Source organism: Meleagris gallopavo, chromosome 30 (assembly GCF_905368555.1).
Source record: "Meleagris gallopavo chromosome 30, MGAL_WU_HG_1.1, whole genome shotgun sequence".
Lineage (NCBI taxonomy): Eukaryota > Metazoa > Chordata > Aves > Galliformes > Phasianidae > Meleagris > Meleagris gallopavo.
In genome coordinates, this window is record NC_139433.1 from 2,166,327 (window position 1) to 2,191,761 (window position 25,435).

At 59.0% G+C, this 25,435-nt stretch overlaps 1 protein-coding gene across 3 annotated transcripts; it reads right to left on the reverse strand.

Annotated features, from left to right (window-relative positions):
* Position 1: 1 nt before the first annotated feature.
* Positions 2-23,695, reverse strand: CSNK1G2 (casein kinase 1 gamma 2). Of its 3 annotated transcripts, none has more exons than XM_085211989.1 (13): positions 23,528-23,695; positions 8,097-8,547; positions 5,430-5,470; positions 5,277-5,346; positions 5,019-5,167; positions 4,696-4,930; positions 4,505-4,590; positions 4,286-4,370; positions 4,060-4,208; positions 3,542-3,625; positions 2,603-2,707; positions 1,774-1,880; positions 2-1,157 (listed from the first exon to the last, which is right to left on the reverse strand). In XM_085211989.1, exons 2-13 carry the CDS (start codon positions 8,281-8,283, stop codon positions 1,103-1,105), a joined length of 1,353 nt encoding a protein of 450 aa, XP_085068115.1. In that variant the 5' UTR covers positions 8,284-8,547; positions 23,528-23,695; the 3' UTR covers positions 2-1,102. The 3 variants fall into 3 exon arrangements, with proteins under 3 accessions (XP_085068115.1, XP_085068116.1, XP_085068118.1); XM_085211990.1 differs by lacking the exon at positions 23,528-23,695 and adding an exon at positions 11,710-16,768; XM_085211992.1 differs by lacking the exon at positions 2,603-2,707 and having other exon boundaries at positions 23,528-23,690.
* Positions 23,696-25,435: the final 1,740 nt, after the last annotated feature.

Here is a 25,435-nt window from a genome sequence, read left to right on the forward strand (position 1 = left end):
AGAAGGTTTTAAAGATTTTTTTTTAATTATTTTTTTCTTCTATATTTTTTTTATTAAAAAAAAACAAAACAAAAACAAACAAACAAAAAAAAAAAACCAAACCAAACCCGAGAGGGAAAGGAGCCCCGCGCCCCCAGAGAAGCATCAGAGATGGCAACGCCGGTTCTGTACATCTCGCTTGGAAGCAGTGAGCACTGCGGGGGGGGCGGGGATGGGGATGGGGGGGGGGTCCGCCGTCCCCATCGGGGCGTCCCCACCGCCCCCCCCCCCATCGGGATGGTTTGAACAATGCTCCGAAGCAGCCACAGATGTTCCCCCGCTCCCCCCCTCCCCAGAGCCCCAGCGCCGTCCGACCCCTTTGGGGCAGAGCAGCGGGGTGCGGGTAAAGCTAAGCGTGCCCCCCCTCCCCCCCCCGTGCGGTGATCGATGCACACAGCAGCGCGTCGCTCGGTGGGGTTTGGGGCTGGGGGTCCGTGCGCACCGCTCGGGGCTCTGCCCCCCCCCACGGGGGTCACCGCGCTGCGCGCGGGGCCGCGGGGCCACCGGTGCCACCCCAACGCCACCGCGGGACCCGCCGTGCCCCCAGGGGCCGTTTAACCGTTTACGTGGGTCCGACCGCCCCGCGGCGCTGCGGAGCTCAGCCCGCCCCGCTGCTCACCGGGACCCGCAGCCGTGGGGCGCAGCGCATCGCGGGACGCGGCGGATGGCGGTGAAGGACGGACCGACAACTCGGCGCGCTGCACTGAGACTCACTTTAAATTAACTTAAGAGACAAAGAAGCAACAGAAAAAAAAAAAAAAAAAAAAAAAAAAAAAAGACCCCAGGGTTCGCTCCGCAGCGCAGCGCGGCGAGGATCGGCTCCTGTCCCGCCGGGCACAACGGGCGGCCCCGCGCTGCGCTCCCTTCGGGCTTTCTTTTTTTTTATACCTTTTTTTTTTTTCTTTTTTGGCGGATGCGGGGACACGAGAGCGGCCGGGCCGGGCAGGGGGGAGGCCCCGCTCTGCTGCGTGTGGGCGCCGGGGTCCTCCCACCCCACGGCATTGCGGGCACCGTCCGGCACGGCCGGAGGGAGGGGAGCCCCGCACCGCTGCTCCGCCCGCGCTCACTTATGGCGTTTGGTGCTTTTCCTCTTCCTCCTCTTGAAGAAACAGCAGCACCTGCGGACAGATGGATGGGGATGGAGGGACGGAAGGATGGGCGGATGGAGGGACAGGGACATGGGAAAGAATGGAGGGACAGGAGGACGGAGGCAGAGAGGGATGGAGGAACAGAACGATGGAGGGACAGAGGAGGGATGGAGGGATAGAAGGATGGAGGGATGGAGGGACAGAGGGATGGAGGGACAGAGGAACAGGAGGATGGAGGGGCAGAAGAACAGGAGGACGGAGGAACAAAACGATGGAAGGGCAGAGGAAGGGTGGAGGGATGGAGGAACAGAAGGATGGAGGGAGAGAGGGATGGAGGAACAGAGGAACAGAAGAATGGAGGGACAGATTGACAGAGGGATGGAGGGACAGAAGGATGGAAGAACAGAAGGACAGGGGGAGGGAGGGAGCATCAGTGCCTGAGTGTGAGGGGAACAGTGGCCCCGTGGGGTTCGGGGCACACAGCGATCCCTGAGAGCCCCACACAGATCTGCCCCACAGCACTGCAGGGGGCATCACTGACACTGATCACAGTGACACCGAGCACCGTGGCACTGCTCACACTGTCCCTTATGATGGTTGTGGGGCAGGTGAGTGGGGTGCAGTGTGGGGCTGGGGGTGTCCTTACTTTGTATCGTCGGTCACCTCCACTTCGGTGGGGGCTGTGATGGGCGCGTTCGAGTGCCCCGCCGTCGGGTCGTCCGTGTTCAGCTCCCCGTTGGTGGAGCTCATCACCTGCAGGGAAGCACACGTCAGCGTGGGGCCGTCCTGTGGGGTGGGGGTGGGGGGGTCGTCCCACAGGGCCTCATCCCTCGCCCCACAGCAGCTGCAGGTGGCGGCCCCGCGTCACGGGGGTCCCGGCTCCCCTCGCTGGGACGGCAGATTGCTGCAGTGTTGCTGTGCGCCCTGCCCAGCCACCCCACAAACCCCACCCCATCCCCAAACAGCTCTCAGCACCGTCCCTGAGCCCCAACACGGCCGTGCTGAGGTGCTCAGCCCTCAAAGGCTCCTGCAGCACCGGAGGTCCCCTCAGCACGGCAAAGGCAGCCCGGTGCCACAGGCCCCGCTGTGAAGCCGGGCCGCCCCGGTGCCGTGGGGCCACCAAGCTGTCACCCCCCGCCCGGAGGAAGAGCGGGGAGCGACCCAGCGGGGGATGAAGGGCAGCAGGAGGGCGAGCCGACCCACTGCCAACCCACAGAGCAGCGGGGCCGAGCAGCAGCGACGGGACGAAGCGCAGACAGAGGGAACGGCGCAGCGCAACCAGGGGGGACCCGGGGGTCCCCAACACGGTGCCCCCCCGAGCCGAGGGCCGCCCGGGGAAGGGTGGACGGAAGCAGGGCTCCAAGCTGTCGCCCCATCCCAGCGATGGAGGAACGGTCCGCAGTCGGAGCCGCGTCCTGACAGCACAGCCAGGCTCTGCCCCGCGCCCCCCCTGCCCTCAGCACGTGGTTGTGTACCTGGACGGACCCCCCGAGCCTGCCGGCTGCCAGGCGAGCTCCCCCGGGCTCCTCGGCCGGCTGCCCGCCAGCGTGAGCATCCCACTGCTCCGTCCCATCGGGCGGCTGCTCGCGGCAGGCGGGAGGTAGAGGATGAAAAGAAACAAAAGAACAGAAAAGAGGAAAAGAATGGGGGGGGGAGAAGGGAGAGGTGGGGGACAACGGGGCAGGGGGCGAGAAGAGCGGCAGGAAGGAGTAGAGAAAGTAAGACATGCAAAAGCAAAAGCCGTGGCCGGAGCAGCTCGGGGGGGAGGCGCTGGCGCAGCTCTGAGCCCTCCAGGAGCGCGGGGCTCCGGGCTGTGGGATCTTTGTGGGGGAACCTGGGGAGGGCTGGAGCCACGCGGTGCCTCTGCCCCATCCCACCTGCAGCGCACAGCGGGGGCCTGGCGTCCCCGGGTAGAAGTGCTGCGGCCTCAAGAAGGGAGGTGGACGGAACGCTGCGCTCCTCAGCCCTCATTCCTCAGCCTTGGAGGGACAGCACTCCCCACAGGGCAGCAGTGCTCAGGCACCCACACAGCCCTGCTCCCCCGAGCCCCAGCCGAAGGCACGAGGGGCTGCACGGCCACCGGGACGGGGCTGAGGGTCGCTCGTCTCCCGCACAGCTCTGCGGTCCCCCAGCACTGCCCCGCACACCCGGCATGGGGCCACACGCTGGAGCAGCCCCTCCTGGTGCCAGCTCTGCCCCGCTGACAAGTGACCACAACCACATCAGCAAATCACACCGGTCGTCATCCCCAGCACCGCACCGCGCTGCCATCCATCAGCACTGCAGCCCGCAGGCAGTCCCAGGTCCCAGCTGCTCCCTCCCACCCACAGCGACCAGTCAGCCACCAGGACGCAGCCCCAGCCCCAGGGCTGTGGGGAGCAGGAGGTGCTGGGGAAGGCCGTGCTGCTGCTCACCTGGTGTTTGGTGTGTGGCTGTGCTTTGTCTCTGCTCGGGGGCTGCACCTGCACCTCGCTGTGCATCGTGCCGATGGGGGTGGGCTGGGGGTACAAGAAGCACAACGTCAGGGGGAAGTTCTTTGCTGTGAGAGTGGTGAGGTGCTGGAACAGCTGCCCAGAGAGGCTGTGGATGCCCCGTCCATCCCTGGAGGTGTTCAAGGCCAGGTTGGATGAGGCTCTGGGCAGCCTGGGCTGGTGTTAAATGTGAAGGTTGGTGGCCCTGCCTGTGGCAGGGGGGTTGGAGCTTTGTGATCCTTGAGGTTCCTTCCAACCCCGTGATTTCGTGTGATTCTGTCAGCCGTGCCACCACTTGTGGCCAAAGGAACAAAGCAGCCCCAGCCCAGCCCCCAGCCCATGTCAGGGTGCCGATCCCCTGGCACAAGGGGGAGCCTCAGACTGCCGTGTAACAGCTCTAACACAACAGCCTGGCTCGGAGCTGCTCCCTGCCCTCCCCCGGCCGCCCCCTCCCCACTCACCAGTGGTTTCCCAGCCCAGTCGTATTCGTAGTCGAACACAAAACCATTCCTCTCAAACAGATCCGTGAAGAGCTTTCGCAGGTAATCGTAGTCCGGCTTCTCAAAGAAGTCCAAGCGCCGCACGTAGCGCAGGTATGTGGCCATCTCCTCTGCGGGGACAGGGGGGCTCAGTTTGGGTGGGGGGGGAGGTGGGGAGCCGAGCTGGGGCCACACCGGGTGCCCTCACCTGGGAAGTTCTCACACAGCACCTCCACCGGCGTGGCTCGCTTGGTGTCACCGATCTTCTGATACCTCTCCTTTAGTGTGTCCGCCTGGCAGGGGCGAGCGGGGTCAGGGGGAGGCAGGGGGAGCATCGGGGGGCAGCTGGGATGTCCCCACAGCACGGGGGGACACCACAGGGGTGGCACGGCACAGGCAGGGTTCCGAGCAGCCCCCGGCCCTTTACCTTCAGGCCCTGCCAGGGAAGGCTCCCACGGAGGAAGTACATAAACATATGGCCTAACGCTTCCAGGTCGTCCCTGCGGCTTTGTTCTGAGCGGAGACAGAAGTGGTGGTGAGCACTTCCCCCCCCAAAACCCCTCTTCGCCCCCCCCAGCCCATACAGGTGGATGGGCAGCCCCACAGCCCCCCCCGTACCCTTCCCAAGGTGGGTGTTGATGCTCATGTAACGCGCCGTCCCCGTCAGGCTCTTGTGCTCTCTGTAGGGGATGTGTTTTTTGGTCTCGGGGTCGATGTACTCTTTGGCCAGGCCGAAATCAATGATGTGGATGGTGTGCTGCCGTTTGCTGCCCGGCCGCCCCACCAGGAAGTTCTCCGGTTTGACGTCTCTGTAGATGAGGCTTTTGGTGTGGACGTACTCCATCCGTGTGATCTGAAGGGATGGGGGTCAGTGGGCTGGGCTGCCTGGCCCCCCTAGCCCCGCCGTGCCCCCCTCGCCCCCCCTCCTGCCCTCCCCTCACCAGCTGGATGGCGATCATCAGGACGGTTTTGAGGGTGAAGGTGCGGTCGCACAGATCAAAGAGATCCTCCAGGCTGGGGCCCAGCAGCTCCAGCACCATGGCGTTGTACTTCCCGCAGGGGCCGAAGTAGTAAACCTGAGGAATTCCTTCTGCGAGAGAGGAAAAGGGGGGGGGGTCAATGTGTGCATTGGTGGGGGGGAGCAGCCCCTGCAGCTCCTGGCAGTGCTGCATCACACGGCTGGGGCTCTCCGGCTGTACCTGCATTGCCGAGCTGCTTGTAGAAGCGGTATTCCAGGTGCAGCTGTGGGGCCCGAGACTTGATGGGCTCCTGCGAGGAGAGAAGCAGAGCTCAGTGCTGCTGGGGGGAGGCCCTGAGGTCACCCCCCCGCCCCGCACTGCAGGAGGACTCACCAATTTGATCGCTACGTATTCGTTGGTGTAGAGGTTCTTCCCTGCAAGGAAACACCAACAAAAGGCATTGCCAGTGAGCGGGGCTCCCCATCCCCACACCCACAGGAGGACCTTCCCACCCATAGCTCCTAAGGGCCGAGCTGCAGTGCCCACACAGCTCAGCACAGCCCTACAGCAGCCCCCCGGAACCCCCCTTGTGCTGACCCAGCTCTGCCCCCACACAGAGGGCCCCTCCTGCAGCACGGTGAGCACACAGGCGCCGCACGCTGCCCGATGGAGCTGCATCTGTTTGGGGTTTCCACCAAGCAATCTGCTCCTCCTGCCGTGAGATTTCATCTGAAGCCACCTGAAGCAGCAGTAAATCCTTGCTGGGTGACAGCAGAGCCAGCTGCTGAGCAGGGTTATGGGGAAGGGATGAATGAATGGGGGATATGAAGGGAGCGGAGAGGGCTGGAGCTGCTGCCCCATCCCGTGCAGGGAGCTCCCCAGCACACAGAGCCTCTGTGGGGACAGCATGGGAAAGTCAGAGCCTGCCATGGTTTGGTTACAGCCAGGGCTCCTGGTTACTCACCACAGGGTGGGGGATAAGAAGGGGAGAAGGAATGCAGGGGGGGCGGCAGCCCGGCCAGATGGATGCTGTGAATCTGAGTGCCAGCCCCAGCAATGGGCTGCACTCCTCTGACACCCCCATGGTTCACCCCCTCCTGTAACGTGGGGGCAGGGAGACCAGCAGCATCACTGCGAGCTGCTGGCCCCCAGCCTGCTAAACACGGGGTGCAAAGGCAGAGGGAGTGAACAAAAAGCTCCAGGAGGGGAAAAGGGAAGGAGAATGGAAGGAGGGCTGGGGCTGCTCAGCCAGGCCTGCCCCCACAGCGAGGTTGGCTCCTGCACAGCCCTGAATTTGTCCAAATTCCGGCCGTTTTAACACCTAAAAGGCATCGCCCCCAGGTGGGCCCTCACCGCTGCAGGGCTGCATGGAAACAAAGGTGGTTGCGAAGCAGAAAACTGAAATCCAAGCAGCAAAACGGGTGGCAGAGAGCAAATATTTGCCTTTGCAAAGGGCCCTTTGCCCCATCAGCACAGCGCTGCCTCCAGACCAAGCAGTGGATCGGGCAGCTGCTCCCACACGTCACGGCTGCACAGTGAGGGCAGCTCAGGCACTGCGAGCTCTGAGTGCTCACCATCGCCGTGCTGCTCCCCCAGAGCAGACCACTGCTTTTAATACCATCCAAGAGAAAAGAAAACCATGAGCTCAGGGTTTGTCACACTGCAGCCGTGGGCTGTGAGGACCCACTCCTGTCTTCCTGCCCCCTCCAAAGAGCTGTTTTTAACTTTAGGAAGAAAAGTTGGAAGATGGAAGTTAAGTTGGAAAGAAGAAAGTCACCGCGCTTCCGTTCTGCTGCTGGAAACAGAAGCACCAGGGTGGGGAAAGGTAAGCAATCACCAAAACATCACAAGAAAATATAAATTTGCACACGTTTGCTGCCTCTGAGGTGCAGCTTTGGGGCAACCTGGCTGGCACAGGGTGCAGCAGGAAGCAGCAGTGGCTTGGGGACAAGACCTGCCCCCAGCACTGCACGCTTTGTGCCCAGGGGACACCTGGGAGCGTGCAGCCTGCGCTGCTCCTGCACCACGACCCGGCCTCTCTTCATTCCTCCTACAGCACCAGCCCTGCCCCAAAGCTCTCAGCCTGCTTCACCTGACACAGACTGAGCTCCTGCAGGCATCAGCTGTGTGCTGGCACAGCCCTGCTGGGACTGCAGGCCTCCGCTGCCCCTGATGCCCAGTGGGGAGGTGAAATCCCACTGAGAACCTCCCAGGGCACGTGGGGTCACAGAAACACAGAATGGCCCAGGTTGGAAGGGACCTCAAGGATCACGAAGCTCCAACCCCCCCATCACATGCAGGGCCACCAACCTCCACCTTTAATACCAGCCCAGGCTGCCCAGGGCCCCATCCAACCTGGCCTTGAACACCTCCAGGGATGGACGGGGATCCACAACCTCTCTGGGCAGCTGTTCCAGCACCTCACCGCTCTCTCTGTAAAGAATTTCCCCCTGACATCCAACCTCCATCTCCCCTCCCTCAACTTCCAACCATTTCCCCTTGTCCTGCTGTTATCTCCCCTTTCCAAGAGCTGACTCCCCTCCTGTTTGCAGGCTCCCTTTAGGTACTGAAGGCTGCACTGAGGTCACCCCGCAGCCTTCTTTTCTCCAGGCTGAACAAGCCCAGCTCCCTCAGCCTGTCTTCCTAGGGGAGCTGCTCCAGCCCTCTGCTCATCTCTGTGGCTCCTCTGGACCCTCTCCAACCTCTCCAACAGCTCCGTGCCTTTCTCATGCTGGGGGCCCCAGACCTGGACGCAGTGCTGCAGATGGTGCCTCACGAGGGCAGAGTAAAGAGGGACAATCCCTGCCGGCCACCCCTCTTCTGATGGAGCCTAGGATCCTTGGGAGAGAACGGTGCTTCCCACAATGAACCCAAAGGGATGGGAATGGGGAGAGACGGACGAAGCGCTGCAGCAGAACCTTCACCCCACAGCATTTGGGAGAGGAAGCGCTGAGGAACAGAACCCAGTGGGGTCAGGGGCTGCCCAGACAGTGCTGCGCCGCAGGAGGGCACAGCAGCACGAGGCACAGCGAGGACAGAGGAGCAGAAGGCCCTTCTCACCTAGGCGGAGCTCCCCGAAATTGCCGCATCCGATCTTCTTTCCGACGCGGAAGTTGGGACCCACCATTAAGACTCCCGAGTTGGTTCCGGCGCTCCGACTTCCATGGCTGCTCCTTCCTCCACCCGTCTTGGACATCCTTTTACCTTCCTCCAGCTCCCCTTTCCCTCCTCTCTTATCAAAATCCATAAGTTTGTGATACCCCGGCCTCTCCACGGTTACGCTGCTGCCATACAAATCCCAGAGCTGCTGAAAGTTGAGGGGGAGAGGAGAAAAGAAGCGGGGCTGCCCTCGGTCAGTGCAGCATCCCGGTGTGCGGCGGGGGGACGAGCCGGGCTACTGCAACGTCGGTGCTTCCCGAGGTGCTGCCGGGATGGTCATCGTCACCGGTCACGAGGAGATCTTTGGTGGAGAGAACATCCTGCAGAGAGGGTCCTCCCAGCGCCCGGCGAGCTGCGGAGGGATGGGAGAGAGTCAGCGTAACACGGAGCTGTGCGCCCACCGCCCCGCCCCAGGGGTGGCAAAGGGGTAAGGGGTGGTGCTGCTGCGGGGAGAGCAGAGCTGAAACCGCTGCCCTAAGAGAAGTCCTAAGTGGGAGGGAAGTTGTGCAGTGAGAGCCACAAGGCAGTGGGGAGGACAGTGTGCACATGGAGGGTGGATGGCAGAAGGGGCTGAGGCCCACGGAGCAAAGCACACAGCGTAGGGCAGCTATGGGGCACAGAGCTGAGCCCCACGGAGCAGAGCACCCAGCAAAGTGCTGCTATGGGGCACAGAGCTGAGCCCCATGGAGCAGAGCATCCAGCATAGGGCAGCTATGGGGCACAGAGCTGAGCCCCACGGAGCAGAGCACCCAGCATAGGGCAGCTATGGGGCACAGAGCTGAGCTCTATGGAGCAGAGCACCCAGCATAGGGCAGCTATGGGGCACAGAGCTGAGCCCCACGGAGCAGAGCTCCCGGCATAGGGCAGCTATGGGGCACAGAGCTGAGCTCTATGGAGCAGGGCACCCAGCAAAGCGCTGCTATGGGGCACAGAGCTGAGCCCCACGGAGCAGATCACCCGGCAAAGTGCTGCTATGGGGCACAGAGCTGAGCCCCACGGAGCAGAGCACCCGGCATAGGGCAGCTATGGGGCACAGAGCTGAGCCCCACAGAGCAGAGCACCCAGCATAGGGCAGCTATGGGGCACAGAGCTGAGCTCCATGGAGCAGAGCTCCCGGCAAAGTGCTGCTATGGGGCACAGAGCTGAGCCCCACAGAGCAGAGCTCCCGGCATAGGGCAGCTATGGGGCACAGAGCTGAGCCCCACGGAGCAGAGCTCCCGGCATAGGGCAGCTATGGGGCACAGAGCTGAGCCCCATGGAGTAGAGCACCCAGCATAGGGCAGCTATGGGGCACAGAGCTGAGCTCTATGGAGCAGGGCACCCAGCAAAGCGCTGCTATGGGGCACAGAGCTGAGCCCCACAGAGCAGAGCACCCAGCATAGGGCAGCTATGGGGCACAGAGCTGAGCTCTATGGAGCAGGGCACCCAGCAAAGCGCTGCTATGGGGCACAGAGCTGAGCCCCACAGAGCAGAGCACCCAGCATAGGGCAGCTATGGGGCACAGAGCTGAGCTCTATGGAGCGGGGCACCCAGCAAAGCGCTGCTATGGGGCACAGTGCTGAGCCCCACAGAGCAGGGCACCCATCGTAGTGCTGCTATGGGGCAAAGCACAGTGGGCATAGGGCAGCTTCCTACAAAACAAAATGAGGATGCTGGCCCTGGAGGAGGCGGGCTGGGAGGATCCCTGCGGGTCAGGACCGGGTGCAGAGCAGCTGATGGCTGTGCACCTTTGCTTTGTGCCATGCAAGTGGATGTGAGGCCCCATCGTGCTGTGGCACAGATGGCAGCACCTGGGAGAGAGGTCTGGGTGGAAAGGCCAGCAGCCCAAGGCACAAAGTGCCCCTCTGCTCACCGTGAGCTGATACAGACATCGGTATGGGGGCAGAGAGAGGGACAGACAGACAGCCAGGCTCACACAGCCACCACAGATGGGTTTTTGTCCCCAGAGCAGTGGCTGCAGTCCCCTCTGCTCCCCTCCAGCTCCTGTTGCACTACTGTCAGTCCTCAGCTCTGCTACTGCGGGTTAACCAAGCAAACCCAGCCCCCTCCAGCACTCAGACTGCAGGAAATGAGCACACTGCAAGCCCTGACGCTCAGCCAAAGCCCATAAAACTTTTTACTGGCTTGCAATAGCTATTAATAATAATAAAAAAGGCTTCTTGTGCTAAAGGATGCACAGGGGGAGGGGGGATGAGGGAGGGTCTGAGAGCACTTTCAGGCAGCCCGGGAGCTGCCCTGCTCCCCATCCAACAGCACAGCTCATTTTGGAGCACAGTGCCTGCAGCAGGGTGAGGCTGAGCAGCGGGGGTTACGGGCTCCATTCCTGCAGGCTCTGAGCTGCCATCTCTGGAGCATCCTGCAAGAACACCCCAAAGCTTCAGCTCTTCCCCTTCCTCACTGCACCACGCTGCCATGGCATCAAACCTACGGGGAGAAGCACAGCGAGGCATCGGGGTGTGGGGCAGGAAGGGCTGTGGGTGATGCTCAGAGCAGGGCCTCCCCGTGCTTTGCTCCCCCCCCCAACCTGAGCACACGCAGCCAGCACGTCACATTCTGCTCACTCTTTGCTCCTTGATGTGGTCTTAAACCAAACCAGAGCTCCCCTGTAGCAATGTGAAGAGCTCCGACTCCAGGAAACAAAAACCAAAATGCACTGCAGACCAAAATGCAAGCGAGCAGCAGCACGATGGAACGGAACTACAAAAACAATGAGAGCCCCAACGGGGCCACGCAGAGCTGCTGTTCTCTGCTGGGTTTCCTTATCTGCCCTGGAGTTTGCAGCCTGGGCTGAAATACCCACGCTCAGAGGCTCCTGACCACGGCTGCAGGACTGAAAGGCTGGGAAGGTGTGTTTATCAAGTTCTTTCCCATGCACTGAAACCTCGTGGTTCATACGGTGCCATCTGGGGCACGTTGTTCTGGGCCCTCCAGGCACAGATGCCATTCCCAGCCCAAAGAGGTCACAAGAGAAGAACAAAAGAGGGGAATGGAGAGGAAGGAGCCCGAGGTCACTGTCTGGGACAGGCTGCACCCTGCTATTGCTGCTCCTGGCACACAGCGTTTGGTCCCCACCTGCATGCAGGATGGATCCCAACCCTGCAGAAAGGAAATGCAAAAAGAGAAAGAGAAGCTTCTGAGAGCATAAGGAAGAAAAGCCCTCAGCACTGCACTGATCCTGCCCCAGAGAACTGCCCACCAGCTGCCTGCAGCACTCTTTGGGTATGGATCAGGGATGGAGCTCCTCCCTTGGGCTCCTCAGGCAGCTGAGAGCTCTGAGAAAAGCCCTGTCCGTGCAGCTACCGAAGGAGGGAGATCCAGTGGGGCTTCCAAGATGTACAAATAATCCAACTGTTCCTCATCTTCTGGGAACTGGATGTCCCATCCCAATTTGTCTGAGCCCAAAGGCAGCACCTCCTGCAGGACAGCAGGAGCGGCACCTGAGCTCAAGGCTCAGATCAGCGTGGGCTGCCATCTGCTGCACCCACTGCCCCCCTGTAAGAAGGGGAAAGCTCACAGCGTGGAGAAAACACGTCCTGGCTCTGCCTTCCTCCGTGCACTGAGGAGTGATTGGGATGGTGCAGCACCAGCGGATGTCCCAGCCAAACAACAGGCAGCAGCTCCTTCCAGCCCAGCTTCCTCCTGAGCCCTCAGGGTAAGAGCAGAGCAGTGGTGAGAAGGGTAAGAAGCACAGCCATCCAGTGGAGAAGGCAGTTCTGGGTGAGAGAACAGTACAATGAAGGCCCAACAGCTTCGTGGTCTGTGCACAGGGCTGGGAGCAGCAGAACCGAGGGCTTTTTGGGGTGAATCCCTTCAGAAAAGGAAGTCCTGGAAGCAGCTGCCTTCCCAGCAAGGCGCAGCACTCCGGGGTTTCTGCTGCCACAGAACATCTCCTCCCAGCCCTGTGAAGTGAAGCAGAGACGGTGCCCAGCCCTCCTCACTATGGCTGAGCTCCCCCAGCTCTGCTCACTGCTTCCTCCTTTGCACACTCACGTTGGTGTGGGCACAACACGAAGCCCCCATTCAACACCTCTCTGCAGTGTGGGGCTGTTTAGGGCAGCACACAGCTCAGCTCCAGGGCTCACAGCGGTGATGTGGGCACATCCCGCAGGGCTGACAGCCCTGTGTCTGCCTGGTCCAGCAGACCAGTCCTCAGGGGGAAAAACGCAACAAAAAAAACCCCAACAAAACCCTAAACTGGGAAAGCAAAGCTTTTAATCCAACATGATCTGAGCATCCTTGTTCCAAACCTCCCCTCCCTTCCTGGCTCCCTGCTGCCCTGCGTCCCTTTGCGGCTCTGAGCCACGAAAATGAAAACGCTGGGATTAGAAAAGGAAATAAATAAAAAGGAGGAATGGTTTTGAACTAAAGAAAGGGAGATTTGGATTAGATGAGAGGATGGAGGGCTCTCCCAGAGGGTGGCAGGGCAGTCCCATAGGAGCCCCATGCCTGGAGGGGCAGCCTGCCCTCGGGGGGCACTGGGTGACCTTTAGGGTCCCCCTCCAACCCAAACCACGCCACGATTCCACAAGTGAAGCAAGCATTTGTTGTCTTTACTCCCCATCCCTCCCCCCAGTCTGAAGGGTGCTGTGAAAATGATGGGTTTTTCTTCCTGAAAATGATGGGTTTTTCTTCCTGCCCTGCAGTGCCTGCCTTCCCCTTCCAGCTTTCCCATCCATTACACTTTTCCCCACGTCAGGAGTGCTCCCTGCCCAGCAGACATCACACGCTGCACTCCGGCCACTCCTCGCCTCCAACTTCCCATCTCTCCAAGTCATTTTCTCCCAGCTCCCAACCATTCCTGCAGCTCTTTCATGGATCACCATACACCACTCAACAGAGAACATTTGCTATTGACAGAGCTCTGCTTCACAGCTCGGTGGCCTGACAAATGCTCAGCTCCACCGAGCTTTCACCATGCAAAACCAATAATGAGTCACGCATGATTTCATTCAGATCTTTAGAGGTTACAAGCTGACACATTCAAAACCATCAGGCTGCTGGAAAAGCACAATCTCAGCTGCTCCTGAGATCCCAGTGATGGTGGGGAGGGACGAGCTGGCCCCACTCAGCATCTCTGCCGAGCAATGCATCTGCAGCCAAACGCAGAGCTCTGCTTTTCCTCGCATCCCCATCCAGTGCCATCACACCTGGATGGAAAATATTAGCAGGATTTTACCACGGAGCAGGAAATGCCACGGCTGGGATTTCAGCAGCAGCACGGGAACCAAGGAAAAGGCTAAAAATACAGCCCTAGGAAATACAGTAATAACAGTAAATATACAGATGCTAAAATAAGACCAGGTCTAAAAAGGAGACTGAAAAGGATCAAACACAGCACATCCCATCTGAGAACTGAGCGCCCCAGAGAGCACTCAAGGCTTGGGCTCAGCAGCCACAAGCTCAAACTTCCAACTACAGACCCATTACACCTACCAGAAAGAAAACACTGACGCTCTATCAGAGAGAACCGAATGGAAACAGTCCTGCGGTTGGCTGCATGCTGCCTGTAAGAAGCACTCTGTGCCTGTGTTCACCCCACTGTGAGAAGTGATTGTGCCCAACTCAGGCCCAGCAGCTCTGGCTCCTGAGCCTCTCTGCACACAGCCACTGGGATGGATCCACTGTGCATGGGAACAGCAGCAATGTCAAACCAGTGTGGGGTCGGGAGCAGCGGATCCTGGGGCAGGAAGGAGCTGGGCACCAAACCAGCGTGGGGTTGGATGCAGCAGGCTGTGGGGCAGGGAGGAGCTGGGCACCAGCACCCCTTTCCCTCCCAGCCCTGCTGCAGTAGGCCACCAGCACCTCCCACCTGCTCACTGCTGCTCTCCAAGACCATCAGCAGCTGCTGGGCCAGCAGAGGCTCTACTCCAGGCTGGGAAACTGAATGATGAACAGAAGACCCAGCTCCTGCTCCAGCCTGATGCCCTGCTGTTTGCACCTGGTGCTCCTGTGCACGGGTTGGCCAGTCTCTTTGCTGTCACTGTAAGCAGGATGCTGGAGGTAACAGGAGCAGTAACCCCTGTGAGCAATGGGAAAGATGCAGGCTCTGCCCCTGCATGAAGTAACGCAGGGCCGTAACTCTGCAGAATCCATCACATCTCAGCAGTTCAACACAAAGAGGCCAATTGGGACGCTGAAGTGGTTTCGGTTTTACTCATGCAGACACAGTAGTAGTAGGAGAAAGGAAGTTCCTGACAGACAAAGCAGAGCCTCTGAGTGGGAGACCAGAGAAGGACAGCATCAGCCACAGCCTGGCTCCCAGCACCTCTGCTCTTCCCTAGAGACACTGCATGCAGCCCAGACATCGTGCTGATGAGGCCCTGCACAGGAGCAGCGTTCAGTCGGGCCCTTCATAGCCCCAGCACGACTTGAACAAGTGGTCTCAGCCTCGAGCCCCCCGCACACACCGCCTTCTGCAGCCCCGCCAGCAGGTTTTCTATTGAAACCTAACAAAGCAGCCGCAGCACAACGAGCTCTGCTTGGACACCGGATCCTAATTAAGTCCACGCTGCTGCTGGGAGGCAGAGCTGCAAAGGAACCAGCTGCCTTCCAGGAACACGCAGCAGCTGGCCAGCACAAACCTGCACACCAGTCCCGTGAGAGCACTCTGAGCTGCAAGGCCGAGCCCAGCAGGATTCAGAGCACACATCCCAGCCAGATCCGATCTGAGCTCTCCCAGTGCTGCGCTTCGCCCCCTGTGATGCCCAAGGTTTGCTTTCAAGCCCAGTAACTGTGCTGAACAAGCTCCTGAGACTGCCTGCATCCCAAATCAACAAGTTCCGTTGGTACTTTGGGCAGTGGAGAAGCCCAAGGAGCTGCTGCCTCACCAGCTGCCACGCACAGCACCTCAGACACGCGCAGGGAGGACAAACCTGTTCTGTATTTCAACCTCTGCCACCAGACACAGATCTTTTATTGCCATTTCTGCTTCAGCTGCGGGGAGAAGCCACAGCAAGAGCTCAGCCACGCTTCCTGCTGCCTGGGCTCACGATTCTCCACCACCACCACCACTGACCATCACGCTGTCAGTGCCAGTACCCGTGCTGTGCTCTGGGAGCAGGGCAGCAAAGCATTCCACCCTTACGTTGGGCTTCTGAGCCAGGCCAGCTCCTCCCACTTCACCTTCCTGCCCAGCCCCGGGCTCACAGCCTGCAGCACTGACATGGAGGTTTCCACACCAGTGGGTGATCCTCACCAGCAGAGTGGAACAGCCACTTCCATCTCACAGCTCGCTTAGAGGCCGGAACGCCTCCCCTGTGTCACTGCAGCCTGCAATAAGGTTAAGACCATCTCTGCCAGCACGCTGCTTCCCCAGCCTGTCCCTGAATACTCCCATGTCCTCAAAAGCCAACACTTCTAAAAGCAGCATAAAGCATTTGCTCGCCGTTCTCTCCACGAGGGATCTTAGCGCACATCATGCACAGGAACGGATGCAAACCAAGAGCTGCCATCGGTTTCCCAGGCAGCCAGAAGAGAGGAAGGCTTTCTCCCCTCCTCCTCTGCAACCACAGAAGCGCTGCACTTCTGCTCCACAGCAGCACCAGCCCAGACTGACGCCCAGCAGAGGCTGCAGACCTGCCCAGCAACAGGCTTTGGGGCACCCGAGGGCTTTGCTCTGCTGCTGGTGCCATTAGTGCACCTCACTGGAGCAGGAGAGCAGATGTTTTGGCAAGTGAGCGCCCGTTTCCCACCCCACAGCTGCGGGCTTGCTTCCCAGCCTGGCACTGGGGCTGCTTTGCATGGCTTGCTGTTCAGAAATGTTGGGTTTTTCAACCTTCTTCCTCCAAACACTCAGTTCTAAGTGCCCACGTGCAATTCAAAGTTAGCGTGAGGGTTTCATTCAGATGCATGAGGCTCCTGAAGACCTCCGAGCCCCAACCTGTGCAGTCTGTAAGAACACCAAAGCAGGGAGATGGGAGCACATCCTGCTGCTCTGCAAGGCTGGCTCTCCTAACTTCACACCATCACTTCTCCCCACGCTGCTGCAACAGCACTGATGTAACCCTTCAATTTGCTCCTGTTTATGCAACTGCTGGAGGCTGAAGATGGAAAACAAACAAGGATGTGATAGCAGCAACCCCAACCCCAAACACCTCAGAGACCCCCGCGGCCTCAAGTCCCATACGTGCCTCCTTCCAGCACAGAGGGATCAGCTGCAGTGAGGACAAGGGGCTCCACATCTGGTCTGCAAAGGGACAGAAACATTTCCCAACCCTTATCCTATAACAAAGGGAACCTCCTGGATGCATGTGGCTCCTTCCCTTCCTTCCCTCCCCCAGGCCCAAGCTAGGGGACAGGCTCAGAACCTCCTGTCCACCTGGAGGAGATTTCCTCCCTCCCAGCAGCCAGGACACACCTCCCAGCACGCTGGGCAGGAGCCCAAGCAGCAGCATTCATTGGTGTGTCTTCCTGCTGCTCCCAATTGCAAGCTCCAGGGGTTTTCCAGACGGCTGATGCAAAGGGCAAATGCCCTTTGGTTCTTACACTCTCTGCAGCTCGAGGTACTTCAGTAAGGAAGTGCTGCTACAGAAGAGGGAACTGAGGCACAACTGCTCACCATCATACAGAACGCTGCTTCACAAGTGGGAGAACAGCCCTGGGACGTGGAGATGGAGGGCAGGCTGTGCTCCCATCCTACAAACAGCTCAGAGCACAGGGGGGCTCAGCACTGAGGCCAAAGGCACTGATCCCTCTGGGAACAGCACGGAGCTGAGGCTGGGGAAGGGCTCTGCACCAGAGGGCAGCAGGCATGGAGCCTCCAGGGAACTGCTCACTCACACGTGAGGATTGGGGCACTCTGAGCCCTGCAGCCGGGAGGGGAAACCAGAAGTTCATATTCTACCACAAGGAAGCACAGCCAAAGTGCTCCAGCCCCACAAATCCCAAGCACAGGCCCAGGCTCTGTGCAATGCCTGCTGGTTTGTGCACTGCCACCGTGAGATGCGTGGCAGCAGGCTTCCCCCAGCCCATCTGGGGACTGTCACTGCACACAGATCTGCCTGGCCTCACGTCATGCGTATCACCACCAAACCCTCTGCTGTCAGCAGGATCTGGGCTGGCATAAACACTTTTAATAGTAGGAGCTTTTTTTTTTTTTTTCCCTTAACCCATATCCTTTTGACAGAACCAGGTTAGGAAGCAGCTGCACCGGCAGATCTGGGGTGGCCTTCTGTGATGCGAAGTGGGGAGAAAGGGAACAAGCAATCACTTCCATCACCAAAATACAGCTCATTTCAACTCCCCTATGGTTACACAAAAGCAGGGGACACCACCAGTGACTGAAGCAGCTCTGCTGTGTCCCAACAGAGTCCTGGAGGTGGGGATCAGGGGGTGCTGCTCCCACTGGTGATGAGGCTGCTTCCATTTCTGGGCTGTGGAGCTGCAGCACTGCCCAGCCGAGCTGTCCCACATTCCAACAAGCACTGCTTCCCCCCATGCTCTCTCCCTCAGGCTGCCCGAAGCCTCACACATTTCCCAAATTGCTGCCAAATCTTAAGAATTGGGAGGGGAAGGAGAAGGGTGGAAGGGCAAGCTTCCAGAGGGGTTCACAGGGAAATCTCTCCCCTGAGCCATCAGATTCCCTGCAGTGGGATGCCAGCACTGTTTCCCTTTTAGAAGCAAGCTGCACGAGCTCAGCGCCGCCCTGCCTTACACAGGGACAGCTTCCAGGGCCACCAGCAGGACCCAGGGCCCCCCCACCGGGTGGAAGGAGCGGCAAGGAGGCACCGTGCAATTAATCCTCCCTGCAGAGTAAGTGGGGCAGAGGGACGTGCTGTGGCACGGCAACATCCATCTGCTTACACGCCAGCGTCAGCAGCGCCTTCGGAGAAGCACCGAGCGATCCGTGAGGCTTTTCTCCTCCCACCCCCTCTATTACAAGGCTGAGCAGCTCAGTCCTTCCTTGCATCCTCTCTTGGTGGTACACAGGCTGACCTGCTGTCTTCATAGGTGGGGAAGCAAAGCAATACAAAACAGACACACCTCAGATCTCCCCATGAGATCAGGACAGCACCAAAGCAGGAGCACCGCGAGGGCTGCAGATGGAGAGGCAGCCCCAGAGTTGCTACAGGTCAGGAGAGGGATGCGAACGCACGGAGACTTCTCAAGGAGTTCATCCAGAAGCCAGCCACCTCTCAGACAGGGAGCTATGGTGCAACCTTGCTGCTTTCTCCCCTTCCCCTACCTGCTCAAGACCTGGTTCCACACAAAGGGATGATGTGTAGTGTCAGAGGAACGTGCAGGAGACACCCCCGTGAGGACCCGCTCCATGCTGCTGCTATTAATATCTGGAACATTACTTGCATGTACAAACTGTCCCTTCTCCCTCATTTCTGGGCTCTCACTTCTGTGAGCTGTCCCAGAAAGCCCAGCCAACACACGCTCACCCTTCCTTAGCACACACTTCTATCTGAAGCCCAAACCTTTTGTTTCTAGTTCCTGCCGCTTCTCCTAGTCCCTGCAGGCAGCACACCTCTGCTCTGGCTTCCTCATTCATTGCACGCCCCATCCATGGGCCTAACCCCACCACTGCCTTTGTTACAGCAATGGCACAGTGCTGCTGTAGCCTCAGAGGTGGCATGAACCCCCCCCCGGGCCCTTCATGGCTATGGACGGCTGCAGGCTGTGCTCAGACTGCACATACTCAGCTCAGGTACCTCCACAGACAGCGCCAGGTGTCTGCAAAAGGGAATGAGCCAACGTCCATCTTCCTTAACAGCCCCCTGAGCCTGGCTCCCCTGTGCCGGACGGGGCTCTGACAAAAGCCCTCACTTCCCCATCACACTCACAGCCACGCCAGCCAGGCTCAGGAGCATACAAGCTATTTTTTATCTAAGCACACCTCAGTTAAATAATCAGGAATCCAACAAGAGCGCAGAGCGCACGCAGCAGAGGCTTCGATGTGCAACAGAGGCAGAGCAGATTTCAGTGCCAGAGCTGGAACTGGGAACTCAGCCTGGCTGCAGAGTCAGAGCTCGGCAAAGAGCAGCGGGTTCCCCCCAGCAGCACGTCCTCACCAACCCACCTCCGGGCTGCCAGCACTGCGGGCGGGGGCTCACCGTGGGCCAGGCAGTGCCATTCATGGCACAAATCGAGAAGGATCGCACCGAGGTGAGCGAGGAGAAGCCGTAAGCAGGAAAACTGCCATTCACAGGACTGCTGCGCAGCATTTCACAGCCACCAAAGGCTGAAGCAAAAGCAAAAGCAGCACAGCGTTTCTTTTCCAACAGGATTTTTTCATCAGGAAGTTGACACACGCTCCAGCCCGGCTCCCCCCGTTGGAAGCGGCCCCAAACCTGAGCCTTAACCCCTGGCAGTGGGACAGGCACACCCAGCTGCACAGACGTTTCCTCCCTGTGCTGCTGCTCGGGCCCACGGGGCAACGTGGGGCCCTCATAGACCTGTATGCACAGAGACCAAAGCATTTCCTGCAATCCCCCCACGCCCCCCCTTCATGGATGTTCTTCTCTCAAACTTCTTCCTTAAGGCAAATATTTGGAGTCCAGCAGGCATTCCTCATTGCAGGAACAAGTTAAATATTGGCCCTAAAACACCAGCAAGTGCCTTTAAACGATTTCAGGCTGGAGAAGCATTGCTCTGGACTTTGATTTCTGGCTCTGAGCAGAAATAGGAGCAAAGCACCCGGAGCTGCACTCTGTCCCAGGAGCTGTCAGCATCTGGGATCTGTCCCCTGCTCCAGGTGTCTGCTGTCATCCCGCCGCACTGCATCCTCTGGTTATTTCAAGACCTGCACTTGGATACTCAGAGATGTTAGAGCAGACCCGAGGGGAACAGCAGGTGCCCCCCAGGCTGCAGCTCAGCCTTCAGCACTGCTTCAAACAGCATCCTTTGTGGTGTCTGTGCTGGGGAACACAGATGGAGGCTGTGAGCAAAACTTTTGGGATAAGGGGAACCAACACAGCTGGGAGTGGGGGTGTTCCAGGAGAGCACAGAATGGGCTGGAAAGCCCCATTCCTTTCCCACTTTGAGCTGGGAATTCAAACAGGGAGAGAACCAACAGCCCGTCTCAAAATCGGAGAAGAAAAAGGGTCTCATGTTGTCATTTATACATCAGCACAGACCCAACAGCAGAAAGCAGTGATTTCCTAGTGGAGGACGTCAGGCACTGATGAGGTCTGCAAGAGTAGAGCAGCACAGAACCATGCTCCTGCCAAGGAAAGCTTCACGGAATTCAAGTTCAAGACCAACATTAGCCCCTGTTAATTAAGTTAAGAACAACCCTCTTAGGAAGGCAAAGCCTGCGCATCACCTGCCAAGCATCTCGTTTGCCATTTGGAAAGCAAAAGCCAGGCCTCCTTCATTAAAAAATATTACATCACATTAAACAACAAAGGGCCACGGGACACTCTGGTCAGTGCTTTCCCTGGGAACAAACCCTTATGGCTGCGGGTCACGCACCTCTCGACCCACCCATGTGAAGCTCTGCCTGCAGGCTGATGCTTATCCGCATGGAGAAGCATCCCCTAAATCACAGGGCATGAGAGCACTGACCCTCACCGAGCTCCCTGAGCTGCAGTGTCACACCACAGTGCACGGATGCAGCCAGCCCTGTGGTTTCCCATTTGCTGCTTCATCCCTTTCCCCCCACAGCAGAACGATGCTGTCGGAACCCGTGAGAGGTTCAGGGAGAAAACTGATGGTTCCGAACACATCAGGCCAACCACAAGACTGGGAGGGCTGAGCCAGGTTATGTACCCCAAAGGGGCACCCAGCAGCACAGCAAAGAGATTTCGAGTGCCTCTGCCAGAGGTGCGTGCTGCAATACTTTGTTTTAACCCAGTTTCTGTGCAACAGGAAGCGCCAAAGCTGGAGCAGGGATTTCAGGGGATCCCCAGGAGATGGAGAGCAGCCAGCATGGTGATGGGAGCCCACAAAAGCCCCAGTGCTCAGCGTGCAGCTGCTCCAGAAATCACCTCTCTGCTTCCCTCACCGCTTAGCCCTCTGCCTGCTGCATTGCCACAGCCTTCCAGGAGGCACTGACTGCCAGCAGGAAGCACAAGGATCCATTCTAATTAAAAAAATAAACAGATAAATTAGAAATCCCACTATTTATAAGCACACAAGGTGCTGTTCCACGTACACAAAGGATGCCTGTAGCAAGCTCAACCTCCTGCCTCACCCCCCCTCAGCAGGGCAATGGGCTGAGGGTTTGGCAGCACAAGGTGCCATCATCCTGAGGCTTTGGTGTCCAAAACCCAGCCATGCAGGTACTCAGCCTCCTGGCCACACAAAGGCAGGGGCTGTCAGCAGTTCTGCTGCTGCCAGAGCACAGGCTGCACACACACGAGATGGAGCAGCCACAGAACAGCACTGCTGCTCCCAGCACAGCACTTCTCACCACAGCAGCTCAGGAAAGCACCAGGGGAAGGGGAGGGTACAGACAGCCCGAGCCCAGGAAACGTGTTTACTGGCATGCTGCTCTCAGACATCATCTCCTCCAGCCCAGAGGGGGTGGGGGGAAATACTGATTGTCCACCAGCACCAGCCTCGTGCAGTTCCCATTGATCCGCTGAGTCACTCTCAGATTAGCAGTTTTGACAACACTCGGGCTGCACAGGAGCTCAGAAGCAGAATACAAAGCAAGAGGAGACGCAAAGCCTGGCGCTGCACCGGCGCAGGGAAGCACTCAGAGCAGAATTCGGAAACCTGCTGAACTGCAACTGCCAACTTCCTCCTCTCCACTCGCTCTTCTGAAGAGTGCAGCAACAAGAAAACCAAACACGAGCCACGCTGCAGCGACACAGAGCTCCATTCAGTGCTTCTCGAGATGCTGCCGGACAGACAAACATCCTCCCCTGCAAACCAACGCCAACTGCACCCCGGTTGGTTTGGTGCAGGCATAGAGCAGAGCAGCAGCTGTATTTGCAGAGCACTACAGAACCCATTTATGCCCATTTATAAGGCCTTACAGGTTTGTAGGCTGGCGACCAGGAGCTGCAATCCCAAGGCTACGGGAGGGCAGCACCCTGCAACAGCAGGATGATCCCAACAACCCCTGGGGAACTCGGGGCTCCTCCAGGTGCACACCAGCAAGAAGCTGCCACCAACCCAGCAGCACGCTTGGGTTTGATTACCACTGTGACCCTCCAACCTTCCCAGAGGCCCCACAGCAGCACTAAAACCAGCCCTGACCAACGCTCCTACCCACAGCGCACCAAATTACAGCAAAACTCAACAAATCTCTGGCAAGCCCCAGCTGCCAAACCCACCCCAACACAGCAAAGGCCTCTCCCCGCCATCCCCACGGAGGCCTCCTGCCCTAATTCACAGCGATTCTCTTTCACTGGCAAACACCAAACGCTCGCTCCCATCTGTTATATAAGGGCCAGCGCTCCGAGCTCGGCGGTGGCAGCTCGGGGTGGAGGCAGAGGGCTGCACACCAACAGGACAGCCCAGCTGCCCCATGAACTCACGCACTCCTCAGGATTTATTTCCAGATATCCAACCACTTGTTGTGCAGAAGGTAAAGCAGTTAACGAGGCAACTTCCCAACGCAGCAGTGTGTCTGGTTCCCACACCAGCAGCCGTTTCACACAGGACAGGAGCGGGCTATGGCTGACCTCCAGCTCAGGTTGGTTTCACCAACTTCACCGTTTCACTTCAGAACCACACAAACACACACACACACACACACAACATGGCTGGTAGCTGCCCGGACCACACGCCGTTCCTCCACGCCCAGCTCCCCCACAGAAGCCCAGCGTTCCCCCCTCGGGCTGAGAGCTCTGCTGTTCTCTCTGCACCCGCAGACAGCAGCACAGTGTGGGGGTTGAGGGGGGGGCTGCTGCCCGCAGATCTCTCCCCATCCGCAGAGCTCTCCCCATAGGAACGCAGTTCTCTCCGTGCTGGCGGGGCAGGAGGAAGGGGAGGCCGCTTTATTTCCCCCCCCCTCCCCGCTCGTCACATCCATCCTCAGCAGCTCGGCTGAAGAAAAAAAAAAAAAAGCTTTTTTTTTTTTTTTTTTTTTTTTAAACACCGTGCCCAGCACAGCCCCAGCCCCAAACCAACGCTTCCAGAGCCCTGAGGGGAAAGCGAAGCCCCATACAAAGGGCCCACGTCCTGCAGGCCCCGCCACAGCGGGCGGGGGGAGCGCAGCCCGGCCCTCACAGCCCCTCAGAGCCCCGTTCGGCGCCTCGGCTCGGGCTCCCAGGCCCCCCGAAGGCCCCGCACCCCCATCACCCCCCTCGGCCCCCGCACCGCCCCACTCCCGCTCCCCGCCGCCGGCACCGCCCGGCCCGGCCTCCCCCGCCCCAACGCCGCCCGGTCCCGGTCGGGGCGAACCGCGGCGGCAGGGCGGTCCCGGTGGCCGTTACCTCGGCGGTCCCTCAGCGCCGGGCCCCGCAGCCGCTGCCCCGCGGCCTGCCCATGGCGGCGCCCCCGGCCCGGCTCTCCTCACGCCGCCTCTCGCCTCCCCTCACCACTCCAGCCAACGACACCGTTACGCCACCGGCGTAAGCTCCGCGCTCGCCCATGCGCCCCCCACCACGCCGCCGGCGCAAAAGCCCTTCCTGAATACCAACTCCGGAGCGGTGCGCGGCGCAAGCGCAGCCGATGGGAGGATGGTGGCGCAACGGCGTTCGCGTAAAGCGCGGTCGAGAATAGGAGGCTGGAGGCGAACGGCGGGCGGCAGGCTTTACGACAACGCTTTACGGCAGCGCCGCGCTCGGCGGCTATGGGCGGGACTTCCGCTTAACTCCTTGTTGACCGGAGCGCTCGATGCGGTGTGCGGCCCCGTTATGGGGGACGGGCTGTGTGCTGCCTGCGGCCCTTTATAAAGGACGGGGACAGGGGACAGGGGACAGCCCGTGCTGCGGGGGGTGGGACCACGCTTCCTGCAGCGTCTGCTGGGGGGCAGGTCCTGTGCTGCATGTAGCCCCAGTGAGAGACAGTCACAGCTGTAGGGCAAGAGTCCTGCTATAGGGGACAGGCCCTGCTATGGGCTAAGAGCTAGCTGTGCTATAGGGGACAGGCCCTGCTGTAGGACAAGAGCTGTGCTATAGGACAAGAGCCGTGCTATAGGGGACAGGCCCTGCTGTAGGACAAGAGCTGTGGTATAGGACGAGAGACGTACTATAGGGGACAGGCCCTGCTGTAGGACAAGAGGCGTACTATAGGGGACAGGCCCTGCTGTAGGACAAGAGCCGTACTATAGGGGATAGGCCCTGCTGTAGGACAAGAGCCATGCTATAGGGGATAGGCTCCATGCTGCCTGCAGCTCCCTGTAGGGAACAGGTGCCGCAATAGATGACAGGCCTCGTTAAAGGATTCAATATGGGCCTTGCAGTGACTCAGCTGCAGGCTGGGTAGCTTTATTGCTGCACCCCTCTGCACTGGGGGGAAAAAAAAAAGGGTGATTATATTCTTGCTTTGAGACTCCTGTGTGCTGTTCAGACCTTTTGCTTGAGAACCTACCCATCTTGTGGAGCAACGGGCGAGAAAGCAAATAGTTCTGATGTTGTTTAAATGTGATCTGCAGTGCCATATCTTGGTGAACAATGGGTGTGTGGTCTGCAGAGAGCTTGCAGGTCCTGTGATGGAACCAGCTCAGTTGGGGAATTTCTGTTGGGACAGCATCCATCTTTGAACCCTGCCCTCTTCTCAGGCATGAGGTAATTAGAGTCCCAACCAGACCACACAAATGCACTGCTGTAACACAGACAGAGCTGCTCGGGGGCAGGCAATGCACTCGGTACACTTCTATAGTGCAGGAGTGGAGAAAGATTCAGGGTGTGGACAACCAGCAGCCCCCTATGTGCTGTTTAATACCCACACCCATCCCTGGGCCTTTCTGTCCAGTGCTGCTGCCTGGCTGAATTGCACTGGGGCCAAAACATTGTGATCCCATTGACCTGAGGGAGAAAGGGGACAGTGCTTGGAGTCAGTCCATCCGCCTGCTTGACCCACTCTGGGAGAAGCTGCTGCCATGAGATTTTTGCAGATTTGAGGACGATGCAACACCTTGCCCATAGAGACAAGATGCTAATGGCTAAAGAGGGGGTAGAAGGCTTTGATAGGAGGAAGGGATTGAGATCAGAAGATGTTGGATTGAGTGGCTGCAATGAAAACAGCTCTTTCAGCTCCTATGAGCAGAGCTGGAGCGCAAAGCAGTTTGGGGCAACAGATCCAGTTGCATGCTTAAGGAAAGGGACGCAACTCACCTTCATGTCAGTTTGCCCCAGAGATAGCAATATCCTTTCAGGCAGCAAAGCAGACAAGGCAGG